Genomic DNA, 15769 nt, shown 5'->3' on the forward strand with positions numbered 1-15769 from the left:
GAACCTTATCTTGGGGCCATGAGAGGTGAGAGGCCTTTGGGACAGGAGCTGGGAAGCAGTTGGGGTGGCGAGGAGTTTCATTCCCAGGCAGTCTGATTCAGTCAGATGCCCCAGGCCAGGGACTCAGTGTCCCCATCCGCAGACGGTGGTGGCTGGAGCGGCCCGTTTGCAGAAAGACTGACCAAGAACTCAAGGCATTTGGCTACTTTGGTCCTTGTTTCTGTAGAACATGAAGGAATCTTTGTAATCTGAAGTGCGCTTGTCATCTAGTTTTCCTCCTAATGACATTGTAAAACATGTCTTCCTATCTGCCTTCCTTCTAAGGTCTGTTTAGACAAGTCACGCCTCTGACTGCATGGGCTAGGAAAGGAGCATTTCATAGATCCTTTGTAAGAGTCAGATTTGCACGTGTGCCAGTATATTAGTGGTGCAGCGGCTAGGGAGAAAATTAACCAAACTTGGCTCTGATTTCGTACTCTTGAAGTATAACTCTTATTTTGTTGTTTCGATTCTCTTTCATTTGTCTATTTTTAAAGATAAGTCTCCCCCACCCCTCAAATAACCACCCATCTATTCTAAGAGCTAGAGACTGAGTGTTCTCAAACCAGCCATGAGTCAGTGACAACCTTTTACTCTTATAAATAGAAACATAAACTCTGTTCCTGCATGCACTTCATAGGCTGTCTCTCTAGCACTTTCCTCCACAGCCAAGGAGTGTGCTTCTGAGTCAGCAGTCAGCTGCTGTGGGATGGAACTCGCAGGCCATTGCTGGTGGCAGAGATCGCACTGACGTGCGGAGAGCGGACCCCACCTCTTCCTCGTCTCTCCTCAGGCTCCTCACTTCCCTCGTCCCTTCCTTCCACACCTTGACTTTTCAGTCCTCAGGATTTCTGGCACCTTCTGGCCAGGTTTCCTGGTGTGTAGGCTCCTGCGCTTATGACTGTTGATTTTCCCTGGCTAGTGGGACGTACAGCACATGGGCGTGGTCCAGGAGAGGCCCGGAGGAGCACGACCTGGGTTTGACGTTCAGGAATGAAAGCATGAGGGCGATGGCGGGAGTGGTCCTTCTGCCGTCTGCTCAGCTGCTCTTAGCGTGAACCCAGTGCCGGGTAGTTCCCAGGCTGCACGAGGCTGTCCCGCCAGCAGAGCTGCAGAACAGACACTGGAGTGTCTTCTGCTACGGCCACTTGGCTCACAGAGGGGGAAAGCTGAGGCAGCCCAAGGGAATTGGTCTTGTGTAGTCTTACCTCGGGTGCCTGTCACATTGTTCCAGGAACCAGCTTCCCTCTACTTATCTGTTGTCATTAGTGACCTGCAGGTGGAACTCTCTTACACTGGGCACTTACTCCCTGTCTGCCTCTTGCAAGCAGGCTCTCTGCAGCTGTCCGGGAGTGGCTGGAACCTGTTCATTTGAAAGTGTTTTGCATCAGCAGAAGGATTGGGGGCCAGTTATTAATGAAGGTGTTCATCTGTGGTGAGGTTTGATTTGAGCAAGTGCTCAGCTCTTTGGAAGTAAATGTTTGTTTCAAACAGGGTGGGCTACAGCCAACCAAGGGGGTGTTAGCCCACACATCAGAATTCTTCTTTGAAAATAAATGCCGAGACTCTTTTAGGGTGGGGTGAGACAGGGGAAAGGCCTTTAGAAATGCATGTCGCAGGATCTTGAGCGTGTCGGTGTCAGCTAGAACACGGTGGTACCTCGGGCTCCAGATCCTGGCAGGGCGTGGAAGGTGGCTGCTGCTGTTCAGGAACAAAGAAAAATCATTTTCTTTCTTGACGAGAGGCAGAGAGATCAGAGCCGGTGTGTTCAAAGCTTTCTAAACACTGTGACTCTGGTGGGGTTCGAGAGAGCTGTGCACACACATGGGGCACGCACGGGCAGGAGCGCTGGCTGCACGAGCAAAGCAAATAAAGCTGCAGAGGCCCCGACGGGCAACACCCGGGACCCTTGTTTCTAGTCGTGGGTTATTACCCTTTCTTCTGCTTCTGGATGAGCATGTCTGGTTTTCTCTGCCACTTAAAAGCTGTCTTTTGACTACCTGCAGTTTCTAAGATGAGCATTGACTTGTAAGAAGAAGAATGGGCTCTTTTCAGAAACTTTAAAATATTTCTCTTGCTGCTTAGCACGACCTAGAATAAACTTTTATTTAGGGGAAACTGCAGGTTAGTTCCATTTCTTGTTGGACTCTTGGCCACGTGGCTATTGGGACAAGCTGTTGTTTAGCAGTGTGCATAGGAGGGGTTGTTGAGTTAGTGATGTATTTGAGATGAGAAGCCAAGTCAGTGTGTTTCAGGTAAAGAATTACCATCCTTCACCTCGGCCTCCGCAGAACAAGTGCTGTGTCTGTTGACACAGAAAACACAAGAGGAAAGTGGCAGTTCCTCTTATTTAGGTATTGCCTTCTCTCAGGAAACCACCCACACCTCCAGTTGGTTCGATTCAACCTTATAATACACGGTGAAGTGTGGAAAGAAGCAGAATCTTATTCCTGCTTCCCAAGGGGGCTTCTCCCGCCTGCAAGAGCTTCAGGACGGGACGTGGGGCTCTTCCAGGCCTGGGGAGGCAAGCAGAGGTCTCACAGCACATAGTTTGGTGGCTCCCTTTGCCCTGGGCTGGTTCAGTAAATAGCGGGTCACTCCTCACTTCCACCCCTCCTCCCCCCAACACAGTGGGTCAGCAGCTCCCTTCCTCCATCCCCTGCCATCTCCACGAGCAGGTCCTCTTTAAAGCAGAGCTCGGGCTCAGCCCTGTTTGTCACCCGGCGGGAAGTCGTCTGGAGCCCTGGGCCTGAGTCCTGTGGCTGGGAGGGTTTTCCCACACTGAACTCGGGGCATCCACCCTCACCTCACGCAAGGGAGAGCTGAGGCCGAGTGGGGCAGCCCGGGCCCGGCGCGTGTGGACCCAGGGCCGAGGCGCTGCTCGTCTTGTTGCCCTGCCCTGCCTCTCTGCTCGCCCTGTTCCAGCCTCTGGCCCTTTGCCTCCCGCCCCCAGCAGCAGTTCTCCGCAGTGATGACAAGTAAGTGTGGTACAGACCCAAGGCAGGGAGTGGGTGAAGGAGTGCTTGCGGGGCCCCTCCCTTCTTGAAGCTTCTCCCAGCAGACGTAGGCTGGTAGGTGCTGGAGGGTTTTGATGAGTGGGAGGTGCAGGCGGCGTCATTACTGCTGTCAGGCTTCTTTGTGGGCAAAATGGACTGGCTGTAAAATCCCGCCTGCCGCGTGCCGTCCGCACGGCAGGACTTCGGTCCCTAAACGCCGGCCTTGGCTCTGCTCTCAGACCCCTCCGCTGCGCCTCAGAAGCTCTTCAGAGCACGCTCGCCCTTGGCTGCCGGCTCCTCCCTCGCTGAGTCCAGATCTCCCCCGGAGCCCAGGGCTCCCCCGTGTGATCTGGCCAGGCTTCACAGGCCAGCTACCACCTGTGTGCTGTGCCCCCGAGCCGACTCAGCCGACTGCCTAGTGAGCCCCTCCACTAAGGCAGCTCAGCTGTAACAGGGAACCTGCCACAGATGAGGGCTTCTGTTTGTAATCCCTCGGCCTGGGCTCACCACCCACTCCACGGGAAGCATCCCTGACCCTTTCATCTGCAAGAGTCCCTTGCAAGCCTTCCAGTTTACTTCCTTTTCCACGTCCTGTGCTTCCTCCCTGCCTGGCTGACACTAATTTATCCTGAAACCCTCAGATGTCATCCCTCAGAGGCTCATCCTGGATGAGGATCCCTCCCCCATGACGTAGGCGCTCTTCCCCTGCGTTCCCACATCCCTTGAGCCTCTCTCTCTCTGACATTTAGTAGGGCACATCTAAGCTTCTGTTCACCCACTAAACTGTAAGATCCTTGAAAGCAACCGCAGTCTTCCTCATTTCCCTGCCCGCGGTGTCTCAGACGGCGCCTGGAGTCTAGAGGACGGGCAGCTCACCACGCTTGTGTAACGAGTGCCTGCAACACTTAGGCAGTGCACTCTGAAAAGCTATGTCTCCTAGAAAACGTTTCTAGATGCAGCTTTGGATTTGCTAACCGTTCCTCTTTCTTTCTTTATTAGATTAACGTGACGGCGTCAGGTGGATCGACAGCCCCCCCACCGCCCCATTTGTCAGGGGCTTGAGAGTGGGGCGACATGGAGGAGCGTAAGAACGAGGCGACGAATCGGGCTCACATCCTCTTTGACCGGTTCGTGCAGGCCACCACTTGCAAGGGGACACTCAAGGCCTTCCAAGAGCTCTGCGACCACCTGGAACTGAAGCCTAAGGACCACCGCTCCTTTTACCACAAGCTCAAGTCCAAGCTCAACTACTGGAGAGCCAAGGCCCTCTGGGCAAAGCTGGACAAGCGGGGCAGCCACAAAGACTACAAGAAGGGAAAGGCGTGCACTAACACTAAGGTAGGGGCGGCCGCCCAGGCCCTGGGCACTGACCCAGGGACTCAGCTGGAGAAGGAGAGAGCATTGGGTGGAGGTAGCCTGGTGAGGCCACAGCCTAGGGAGGCCGTCAAGCTCACACTGCGGCAGAACTCTGTGGATCCGCTACCTGTGTTCGTTCATTCGACTGTTCTGTGTGCCCCATTTTTATCTCGTGGATTCACATAGGAACATTCGGGGTTTCAGCTACTGAGAACAACCCTGCAGTCAAACACCACAGGAGTTGTTTGATTTTGCTGAGGCTCTAGTTGGATCTCAGACTGTTAGGAGGATGCAGGCCTCTGAGCAAAGAGGTAGCCAGGCCCTGTCAGTGTCCTGTCTGACCGTGGCAGCCTGGCGCTTGGCAAAGTCATTGTTCCAGACTCAGCCTCTGGTAAGGTGTAGAGTATTTGCCCACAGGCTTCAGACCTCCTTTCATCCATTTTCCAGAGGTCTATCTTGATAAGCAAGGGCTTTGTAAACCAAAGTATTTCTTTTGCTTTCTTCACAATCTAGAGAAATAGAGTTTCCATGAAACGGGTAGGCCTGGGCAAAGACCCGAGATGCCAAGTCACCTGTGCAGGGGGAGGCGTGGGGAGAGGAGAAAGGTAATACATTCCTGCTCTCCTCCTTAGTAAGAGCACTTTCTGTGAGAAGTTCGGAAAAGCTAGCAGGGAAATGAAGTTGCAGATGACTTTGTGACTGTTGTTCCTGTCCTTTCAAGAGCCTTAACTTGCCCTGTGTTGGTTTGCATTTGGGTAGATATTCATCCACAAAATGCAAGTAATTCAAGTGCACTCTAGAGTTTTATATATATACATACATATATATATACACATACACACACATATACGTATATATATATATATATATATATATATATATATAAATTTATTTATTTATTTTTGGCTGCATTGGAGGGGCTTCCCTGGTGGTACAGGGGTTAAGAATCTGCCTGCCAGTGCAAGGGACATGGGTTTGAGCACTGGTCCGGGAAGATCCTACATGCCGCGGAGCAACTAATCCTGTGCGCCACAACTACTGAGCCTGCGCTCTAGAGCCCGCGAGCCACAACTACTGAAGCCCACGCACCTAGAGCCCATGCTCTGCAACAAGAGAAGCCACCGCAATGAGAAGCCCGCGCACCACAACGAAGAGTAGCCCCCACTCGCTGCAACTAGAGAAAGCCCGTGCACAGCAACGAAGACCCAACACAGCCAAAATTAAAAATATAAATAAATAAATAAATAAATTCATATGGAAAAAGAAAACAGAATAAAAGGAATTGGAAGCCAGAAACAGTGCATGTCTTTCTTCTGAACGTGCATGCCAACTAGTTAAGATAAGTGTGTGGTCTCACCCTGAGTACTTCTCTAGAATATGGATCTTCAAGATCATTTCCCTGGATTTTCAGTCTAAAGTTGGTGGTTTTAGAACTCTTTTCTGCACATAAAACTTTGGCTCTTGAAAATTACCACCTTGGAGTCTCTCAAGTGGTAGGTCCATTCCAGGACCCTAAGATTGCTTGGCTTTGTATTTAATGATCTGTGCCTCTGTGGACAGAGAGATCTGCTTGACTTAGAAACCTTCGAGAAGGTTTTTTCCTGTTGTTGAGAGATGAGATGTGATCTTCATATTGTGTGTTGATGTGAGGACCCAGATAAATGTGATCTGCAGGTGCCACGTCTGAGTTTCTGTCCAGCACTTACAGTTAAGTCTCCTCCATCCAGAGCGCCCACAGCTTTTCTCTGAAGCCATTGCAGGCACTCCGCTCTGACCCGGATGGGTTTGAAGGTTTCTTGGTCATGGGGAGAGTAGCCCTACTGGGGGGCTTTAGGGAATGGTGGTTATGCGCTCAAGAGGTGCTGCCTTCGCCCTGAAAGCAGCTGTGTTTTTCAGTGTCTCATCATTGGAGCTGGCCCCTGCGGTCTCCGCACAGCCATCGATTTATCCTTATTGGGAGCTAAGGTGGTCGTGATTGAGAAACGAGATGCCTTCTCCCGCAACAATGTCTTGCATCTCTGGCCATTCACCATACACGACCTGCGAGGCCTGGGTGCCAAGAAGTTCTACGGCAAGTTCTGTGCTGGAGCCATCGACCACATCAGTAAGTAAAATCAGTTCTTCTGTAGGATCCCACGCCTACCCTCTACTCATTTTTCAGGAGAAAGAGTCAGGCAGATTACCAGAGGAATTTGTACTCAGAAGCCCAGTGTGTCCTGACATCCTTAGTATCTATTGTGTAGAAAACACACTCAGCTTGGAGTCAAAATACCTGCCCTCCAGTGGTTCTGTAACCTGAGATTCTTAACTACCAGGGTGTCTCCTATGAAATGAGTTTAGCTTAAGGAATTCTAACATCCTGAGCGCTTACTGAGCACCGGCAGTGGGTGGGATAGGATTGGGGCCAGGCTAGGAAACAGACTGCCAGTTTGGGCTTTGACCCTCTGGTGGCTCTTAGTCCGATGGGAGAAGCACGAGGTATGCAGCTTGCTGTGGTGTGCTAGGTGGGTACTCTCCTAATGTGAGAACAAAGACTCTGGGGACGGTCCTGGGGAGCCACAGTGATGAAGGAAGCAGACTCCTAGGCTGGCTGTGAGTGGCAAGTAGATAGTGGGATCCCTTTGGCCGAGTGATTCTCGTGAGGTCTGCAGCGTGGAGGGCTCCTGCTCTCCTCCTGTCCCCTCCAAGCTCAGCCTGGGCCTGTGCTCGAGGCAGTAGAAGTTAATGCAGACGGTGCTTTTGTTTTCATGCCGCTCTGAAAAGCGGTTCAGAACAGACTGTTGTCTACATTATGAAGTTGAAGTCTTGTCTGTTGATCATCATTAATGATTGCAGGACAGCCTTATCAAGGAACTGTTGTTCTGAGCTCCTCAGATGTGTTCTGTAAACATTCAGCTACTCAACCCTTTGCTCTTTGAAGCAGTTGTGCCAGTTTATCAGACACTGGCCAGCAGATGCCACATTCCACCGGCAGCAGAAGCACTCTGTGCATCTGTCGGGCTGCAGTGGGTAACAGCCATCTGCAGGAATGAGATGTGCACTAGCAGGGGATTTAACAAGTCTTTGGGAGTGTGACGTGGAACGGTGCAAAGTGGGGGAGATAGCCGAGACGGCTGCGTGGAGGACTAGCACGTATTCCTAGCTCATTGGTCACAGCCTGTAGGCAGTCGGTGTTAACAGTAGACCGAGGTCAGTATATCAGCGGACTTGTCTGCCTTGTGTGTGGCAGAATTTGTCTTGGAGCTGAGAGGGTCCCACATCAGGGCCCAGACTTTCTCTCAGTGTACCTGGGGCCATCCGTGTCTGACACCTGGGAACTATTCATTGGACACTGAACAAATAAATAAGTCTCACTATGATAATGAGCAAGCTTTTCAATTATTTTGAGCCTTAGTTTCTGCAGCCGTAGACCAGTGGTGGGAGGGGGAATGGTAAGAGACTAAGGTTGGTTTGAGGGATCCCCTCTCAGCATGTAAGAGTGTGTGAAGATCAGTGAGGGAACAGGCTGAGAGAGAGATGCCGTGGGCAATTCAGGAAGTGAGGCAGCCCTTTGTATCCAATTGGAAGCACCCCTGGGGGTGCCTGTCTTCTGCCTCCTGTGGTGAGTCCTGTCAGGATCGTAGGTGCTGCTCGGTCACTGTGGCTCTGTGTCAGGGAGGATGGAAGGGAGAGTCTCCTTCTGTCTCAGAGCTTTTGAGAGGTAGGCTTGTGTGTCTCTCTAGAACACCTCTTGCACTGAATTGTATTTGCCCTTGAGAAAGAAAAGAAGACGCTATGGAGCATGGCTCAGAAGAGCCGCCTGCTGTAGGTGGCTTTGAGCATCTGGATAAACTCTGCATTGATGGACGAGGGGACCGGAGCAGTGATGCTGACTTGTCCTCTCTACCCGGTGGGCCCTCACTCCTGTAATCTTCCTGTTCACCCAGGTATCCGTCAGCTTCAACTAATACTTTTGAAAGTAGCATTGATCCTAGGCATTGAAATCCATGTCAATGTGGAATTCCAAGGACTTGTGGAGCCTCCTGAGGACCAAGAAAATGAACGTGAGTGAACAAATGAAGGAGGGATAAAAGGGCCTTGAAGAGGTGAGGAAAGATGAGATCCAGGGAGAAGAGAGGAATCTGAGGGTTGTTTTCAGAGCTAGTTAAAGGGGTGTCTCCATTTGCACAGCCTGCGTCTTTGGAGGAACTTTTGACTTATGAGGAGGCCTCTGACATAGTATTAGACATTACAAGGGCTTGGATTTGTTATAGGAAGTCGTGTGGTGGGGACGTTCCTTTGTGACCCTTCCTCGAGGCTTCTTTCTCTCTTTGGTTTGTACCCCATGCTTTTATGCCTGGTGTGTTTTTGGCGTGGGGTTTTGTGCAGTCTGCACACCTGGGTGCCTAGAGATGTCTTAGATATATGAATGGGTCTGGGTGATAACCTTCATTTTGACTTCCGTCCGCAGGGATAGGTTGGCGGGCCCTGGTGCACCCCAAAACCCATCCTGTATCAGAATATGAGTTTGAAGTGATCATTGGAGGGGATGGCCGCAGGAACACCTTGGAAGGTACGGGTAGTGCTCCTGTCTCCTTCACCTGCTTCATGTGGAGGAACCCTGCCAAGAGCTTGTGTCTTCAGAGGCCCCGCTCCTGAGAATCCTCACGCGTGCGCTGCCTAGGCTGGGTGAACGGCAGGCCCCACCTTCGCCCCGCCAGCTGGTACTGGGCCACTTCTCCAGGGCACAGGGAGACAAGCCACCCGTGAGCAGGGAACATTGCAGGATTAAACCTAAGTTATTAAAGCAGACGGCGTCCCTTTTTATGAAATGGAACCCCTTGTACTGAGTACTGTTCTGGTCTGTCAGATTTCCAGCGGTGTGTTAGTTGTGGGTGACTGACGTCTTTCCTGGATTGTTACAGTCTTTGGGAGGTAAACACCTTATTTCCAGATAGAGGAGAGCTGCCCTAAAACCTTCCCGTTGATTCCCATCCCCATATTCCCTCATGTCTTCCTCAGCGCCCCGCCTGTGTGACGTGATCTTCCTTCTTTAGCCAGCTTTTGCCACCTCTGAAAATTTCTTTCCTTCCAGGATTTCGTCGGAAAGAATTTCGTGGCAAACTGGCCATTGCCATTACAGCAAATTTTATTAACCGAAATACAACCGCAGAAGCCAAAGTGGAAGAGATCAGTGGTGTGGCTTTTATATTCAACCAAAAATTTTTCCAGGAACTGAGGGAAGCCACAGGTTGGTGTCAATGCCTCCACAGCAAAAAGGATAGAAATTTAAATACCGCTTGTGATCTTTCTCTTGGAGGGTTTGGTCGGGGGGGGGGTCATCAGTGAAACTGCTGTGTTGTTTGCCCCTCTGCTCCTTCTTCACTCCCGTGCTTCATTCTGAGCGTTATGCTTTCTGTGTCTCTGTCTCCTACTCGGGTGTCCTTTGTCCTCATTGCAGGGATGGGCTGCTCCTCCAGCCCTTCCCCCTGCCTGCCTCTGCATGGTGGTGCCTGACACCTTCGGCTGTTGGAGGGGAGCTCTGGTTTGTTGAGAACCTGACGCTAGGTGTTGAGTGTGTCTTCTTTTTCCTGAGTTTGTTTGGCTTTGAAGTAAACCACGTGCTAGATAGAAATGAGGTTGTTGTATGATAGCTTGTGAATAGATGGATTCACTTAGACATTTTGCTGTAATAAAAATGTGTGGCAAATTCCACTTACCTATTTTCTGGAAGAACATGGTTTCTTCCCACTGCATCTGTTTTTCACGTTAATCGAATTAAAGAGCCAGTAGTGCACTCTGTACTTCCAGGCATCCAGTTGTCTGTCCTGCCCGTGAGAGTCCAGGAGATTCCCCCGTTGCCTTGACGAGCATCAAAGAGGTTTAACCTGAGAACTGACTCAAACCCTCTTACTAGAGGTTAACCTCTCCTTTCTTCCCATCCTTGTGTTTCTGCTTCTGATTGATTGCTGTTGCCAGGATAACAGGGTGTCAGGTGAATGCAGAGCAGTGTGAGGATAACCAGAGCTCCCCCCCTTTTCATGAACAAATGTGCAGGAGGTGAGGATCAGCCTCAGGTGCCTTTTTCATTTTCTCGTTCCCTGTCTGGAGTTCCACAACCCTGGCCTCTGTGGGCCAGGAGAGTCTCTCTGGCTGCCTAACCCACCTTCATCTCAGCAGACCCTTATGTGCATGTTGTTCTCTGTTGCAGGGATCGATTTGGAGAACATCGTCTACTACAAAGATGACACACACTATTTTGTTATGACAGCCAAAAAGCAGAGTTTACTGGACAAAGGGGTGATACTGCACGTGAGTCGCGGATTTCTTTTAAACCGCTTTTTATGTTGTACTGGGTCATGTGATTACCAAGAGAAAGAATTTTATTGTCTGATGAGTTTTTTCCTGCAAGGGGATGAAAATGAGTGCCTCACTCATCTCCTGGGACCATGTACTTTGTACTCCTCTGATGTTTTTTAGTTTAACTTAAAAAAAATCTTCTATTATGGAAAATTTCAAGCACGAACAAAAGTGGAGAGACTTGTGTAATGAACCCCGATGTGCCCGTTATCCAGCATTAGCAGTTGTCAGCACGTGGCCAGCACTGTCCCAGGAGTACCCCAGCCCACTCCCCACTCCCACTTTGGGCTGTGCAAAGCAAATCTCAGATAGCATTTCATGCATAGATATTCATTTTAATTTCAGGTGATTCTGTTTGTGGTTATGATGAGTTCCATATATGACCGATTATTGGTTGGTTAGTAGGTCATCTTTTGGGAGGGGGTTATAGAGGGAAGGGAGTTAGACCAAGAAGCAAAAACTGGTGTTTATGGGAGCCTGAGAACGGTTCTGGCTTTACTGCAGGTATGGTTACAGTGCCTGGATCAGGCTATATTTGGACCTCTTTATGGCCTGACAATGAGGGCTCTTGTTCACCCAGAGCCAGGGCCAGCTAAGCCTTTTTTCCAGATGACTAATTGTATGAGATTCCCTGGGATGATGACAGAATGTGGACGCAGAGAACCACAGGTGGATGGCTCCTTAAGGAGAGTTTCTTAAGTCTTAACTTGGTCTTGTTGGTCTGGATTTGAGAATTAACTGTCCCTGTGTGTTGAGTGGAGAGAAGAGGCACCAGATGCGGTGATTCAGGCCTGTGCAGTTCCCAGCGCAGACTGGCGGCTGAATTTCAGGATGTCCTTTGTCTTTGCAGGGTGATGATGAGTCGGGTGACTGCAGTCTGAGTTATGGTGCTGCCTTGTCTGCAGGCGGTGCTGGGGAACTGGGAGCTGGGAGCTCGTGGACCTCGTGTCTGTGTCTCAGCCCCGTGGCCCCTTATGCGTGTGAGGAGAACAGGACAGAGCAGTGGGCACAGCCCATTCTGACAAAAGCGTGAGCAAGATATATTTAGTTGGATGCTCTATCAGTAAGAAATAGCCGGTGAACCCATTGGTATGCCTTGGGACCAAGCTAAGACTTAGAGCCCATGGTGGCCACTTACTAAGTGTTGAACAAACAGTTTCCGGGACCAACCTGAGTATTTGTGTTCGGCTCTTACATCTTGTAGTGCCAGCGGAAAGTACCATCAGGGGCACTTGGAAAGCTTAGGTCCCACTTGAGAAGAAAGACTTGGCTCAGTGTGCCAGAGCCTCCAAAACAGAAAGGGAGTTTCTCGATCCCTTCTGTGGAAAGCCCTTTTCCCTCATCATTGTTTTTCTTTGCTGGTGGATTACTATGGGGACTTTCAGAATCTTGTGTATTGTTTTGAAGACTTCTGTTCCACTTTTCAGTGTATTTCTTCCCGGCCCCCAGGACTCCTATTGCCCCCACCTCCTCATCCCTCTGGCACTGAAGCTTTCAGGTTTTTCCTTTGGGTTCGATGAGCTATGCAAGGTTGAGTGTCCCGTGTAGGTCCAGCTGCTGCCCAGAAGACGGTGATTGCTGATAGCAGCCTGAACTATGAATGCTTTTCAGTTTACAGAGCGTCATCACATTGAATCATTGTATTTGGTATTCAAAGCAACTCCGTGAGGTGGAGTGGACTAGACTGAAGAAGCAGTGACTTGTTCCAAGTAAATGGAAAAGCGGGTGCTCTGTTTCTAGGCGGCAAAACCTGTGTTCCTTTAGAAACAGCCTCCCCCCTTTCCTTTTGAATTTGCATAGAAGACTGCTTTGGGAACAGGGAGGGGAAGGCTGCGGAACTAGGTTCCGTCTGGAACGCGCAGCATGGCTGTGGCCGGCGGGCTCTGGCGCCCCTGCCTGGGCGTTTCCATCGAGCCTCTTCTCCCTCTGGAGATAGGACTACGCCGACACGGAGCTCCTGCTGTCCCGGGAGAATGTGGACCAGGAGGCCCTGCTGAGCTATGCCCGGGAGGCGGCCGACTTCTCCACCCAGCAGCAGCTGCCCTCCCTGGACTTCGCCATCAACCACTACGGGCAGCCCGATGTGGCCATGTTCGACTTCACGTGCATGTACGCCTCCGAGAACGCGGCCCTGGTGCGGGAGCACGGTGGCCACCAGCTGCTGGTGGCCCTGGTGGGGGACAGCCTTCTGGAGGTGAGTGCTGAGCAGCGGGAGGTGGCAGTTCGGGTTGGAGGCCTGGCGAGGGGGCATCGCACTGAGGGGCAGCTCTGGGGTCCCAGCTGGGGAGCGAGTGTCTGCACTGCCACGCGGTCTAGTGTACAGGGGAGGGCCCCAGGCCACGGGGAGCCCAGGCTTGCCACTGTGGGTGGCAGTTCCAAAGGCTTTGTGACTTGCCCGTCTGCAGGTTGTGAAGTAGGGAAGGGAAGGGCAGGGTACAGCTGCTCTTCAACAGCAAACTCTTTCTCTCCTCCTTAGTTTAGTTTCCCTCTTTTAAAAGGTAATTCAGGTTAATTCTTTGTTTTCTGTTTCTGTAGCCTTTTTGGCCAATGGGAACAGGAATAGCCCGGGGCTTTCTAGCTGCTATGGACTCGGCCTGGATGGTGCGCAGTTGGTCTCTGGGAAGGAGCCCCTTGGAAGTCCTGGCAGAGAGGTAACCGGAGGGGCGTCCTTTCGCGGTGACACAGGAGGGTCAGTGGTTTGCTCCTCAGGCAGAGTTCAGGTTTCTCTTTCCTTCTTCGTTAATGATGTTTTTATATTTAGGAGAGGGAAAGCAAGATAGGTATTCATAAAATCATAGAAACCTAGGGCTTCCCTGGTGGCACAGTGGTTGAGAGTCCGCCTGCCGGTGCAGGGGACACGGGTTCGTGCCCCGGTCCGAACACGGGTTCGTGCCGTAGCCGTGGAGCGGCTAGGCCCATGAGCCATGGCCGCTGAGCCTGCGCGTCCAGAGCCTGTGCTCCACAACAGTGAGAGGCCCGTGTACCATACACACACACACAAAAATCATAGAAACCTAAAAATTATCTAATCTAAGTGATGTTCTCTTATCCCTTTCAAATCAAATTTGTTACTTATGAATGGTATCTGAATCTTTGTGTAACATTGAAGGATGCTCTCTGATTCCTTTGTGACAGCTACATGAACAAATATTCGATTGGCCAAAAGGTTCATTCGTTTTTTTCCCTAAGATGGCTCTAGTAGCACTTAGTTGTCTTTAACTTCTTTCGAAACAATTTTGTTAGATTGTATGTGACAGCTGTCATATCAGCCTGCATTTAAAAAAAGACTTATTGGGACTTCCCTGGTGGCACAGTGGTTAAGAATCCGCCTGCCAATGCAGGGGACATGGGTTCTAGCCCTGGTCCAGGAAGATTCCAAACGCCACAGAGCAGCTAAGCCCGTGTGCCACAACTACTGAGCCTGCGCTCTAGAGCCCTCGAGCCACAACTACTGAGCCCGCGTGCCACAACCACTGAAGCCCGTGCGCCTAGAGTCCGTGCTCCACAACAAGAGAAGCCACCACAATGAGAAGCCCAGGCACTGCAACAGAGAGTAGGCCCCGCTCACCAGAGCTAGAGAAAGCCTGCGCGCAGTAACGAAGACCCAGTGCAGCCAAAAATAAATAAAATTAAAAAAAAAAAAAAAAAAAAGACATCAAAATTGGTGAATTTTTGTGTAGCCATTTTAATATTGAAGATGGAAGAAAAAAAGTAACATTTTCAGCATATTATGCTTTATCATTTCTAGAAAGGTAAAAACACACAACTGAAGCACAAAAAAAGATTTGTGCAGTGTCTGGAGAAGGTGCTGTGACTGACTGAACATGTCAAAGGTGGTTTGCAAAGTTTTGTGCTGGAGATTTCTCGCTGGACAATGCTCCACGATTGGGTAGACCAGTTGAAGTTGATAGTGATCAAATCGAGACATTAATTGAGAACAATCAATGTTACACCACGCGGGAGATAGCCGACATATTCAAAATATCCAAATCAAGGGCTGAACATCATTCGCTCCAGCTTGGTTATGTTAATCGTTTTGATGTTTGGGTTCCACATAAGTTAAGCGAAAAAAACCTTCTTGACCATATTTCCGCATGTGTTTCTCTACTTAAACGTAGCAAAAAATTCCGTTTTTAAAACAAATTGTGACAGGCGATGAGAAGTGGTTACTGTCCAATAATGTGGAACGGAAGAGGTCGTGGGGCAAGCGAAAAGAACCACCACCAACCACACCAAAGGGGGGTGCTCATCCAAAGAAGGTGATGTTGTGTATATGGTGGGATTGGAAGGGAGTCCTCTACCATGAGCTCCTTCTGGAAAACGAAACGATTAATTCCAACAAGCACTGCTCCCAATTAGACCAACTGAAAGTGGCACTTGACGAAAAGCGTCTGGAATCAGTCAACAGAAAATGCATAATCTTCCATCAGGATAACGCAAGACCACGTGTTTCCTTGATGACCAGGCAAAAACTGTTACAGCTTAGCTGGGAAGTTCTGATTCATCTGCTGTATTCACTAGACATTGCACCTTTGGATTTTCCATTTATTTCGGTCTTTACAAAATTCTCTTAATGGAAAAAATTTCAGTTCCCTGAAAGACTGTAAAAGGCACCTGGAACAGTTGTTTGCTCAAAAAGATAAAAAGTTTTGGGAAGATGGAATTATGAAGTTGTCTGAAAAATGGCAGAAGGTAGTGGAACAAAAGGGTAAATACATTGTTCAATAAATTTCTTGGTGAAAATGAAAAATGTGTCTTTAGTTTTTACTTAAAAACCGAAGGCACTTTTTGGCCAACCCAGTACATGAAAATAGTGCATTTAATCTTCCTGTCCTTAAATTAGAGAGACTTGTACTAATGAAATCAGTGTGGTAGCAGGGGATGTACTAACATAGGAGAAGAAATTAAAAGTGACTTCGAATCCAAAGGAAAACAAAGTGCTTGTGAACATTGACTCTCAACTGTCAGACATTGTGAAGCAGATAATTGCAGATGAGGTAAGGTCTCGGATTCGCTTGCTAATAAAGAACAAGTGCCTT

The 15769-nt window shown here is 49.8% G+C and overlaps 1 protein-coding gene across 31 annotated transcripts in view; it reads left to right on the plus strand.

Moving 5' to 3' along the window:
- The window catches only part of MICAL3 (microtubule associated monooxygenase, calponin and LIM domain containing 3), a 178404-nt gene that overhangs the window by 72270 nt on the left and 90365 nt on the right, over nt 1–15769 (plus strand). For all 31 annotated transcript variants that reach the window (XR_010947403.1, XM_067755911.1, XM_067755917.1 and 28 more), the window contains 8 exons: nt 4035–4373; nt 6288–6495; nt 8318–8434; nt 8842–8943; nt 9466–9621; nt 10582–10682; nt 12667–12924; nt 13266–13381. Coding sequence is in view for 30 of the 31 variants with exons in the window: in XM_067755911.1 (XP_067612012.1) it covers nt 4110–4373; nt 6288–6495; nt 8318–8434; nt 8842–8943; nt 9466–9621; nt 10582–10682; nt 12667–12924; nt 13266–13381 (1322 nt within the window). In the remaining variant the exon portion in view is untranslated. The remainder of the gene's footprint in view (nt 1–4034; nt 4374–6287; nt 6496–8317; nt 8435–8841; nt 8944–9465; nt 9622–10581; nt 10683–12666; nt 12925–13265; nt 13382–15769) is intronic.

This window comes from Pseudorca crassidens, chromosome 11, assembly GCF_039906515.1.
Source record: "Pseudorca crassidens isolate mPseCra1 chromosome 11, mPseCra1.hap1, whole genome shotgun sequence".
Classification (NCBI taxonomy): Eukaryota; Metazoa; Chordata; class Mammalia; order Artiodactyla; family Delphinidae; genus Pseudorca; species Pseudorca crassidens.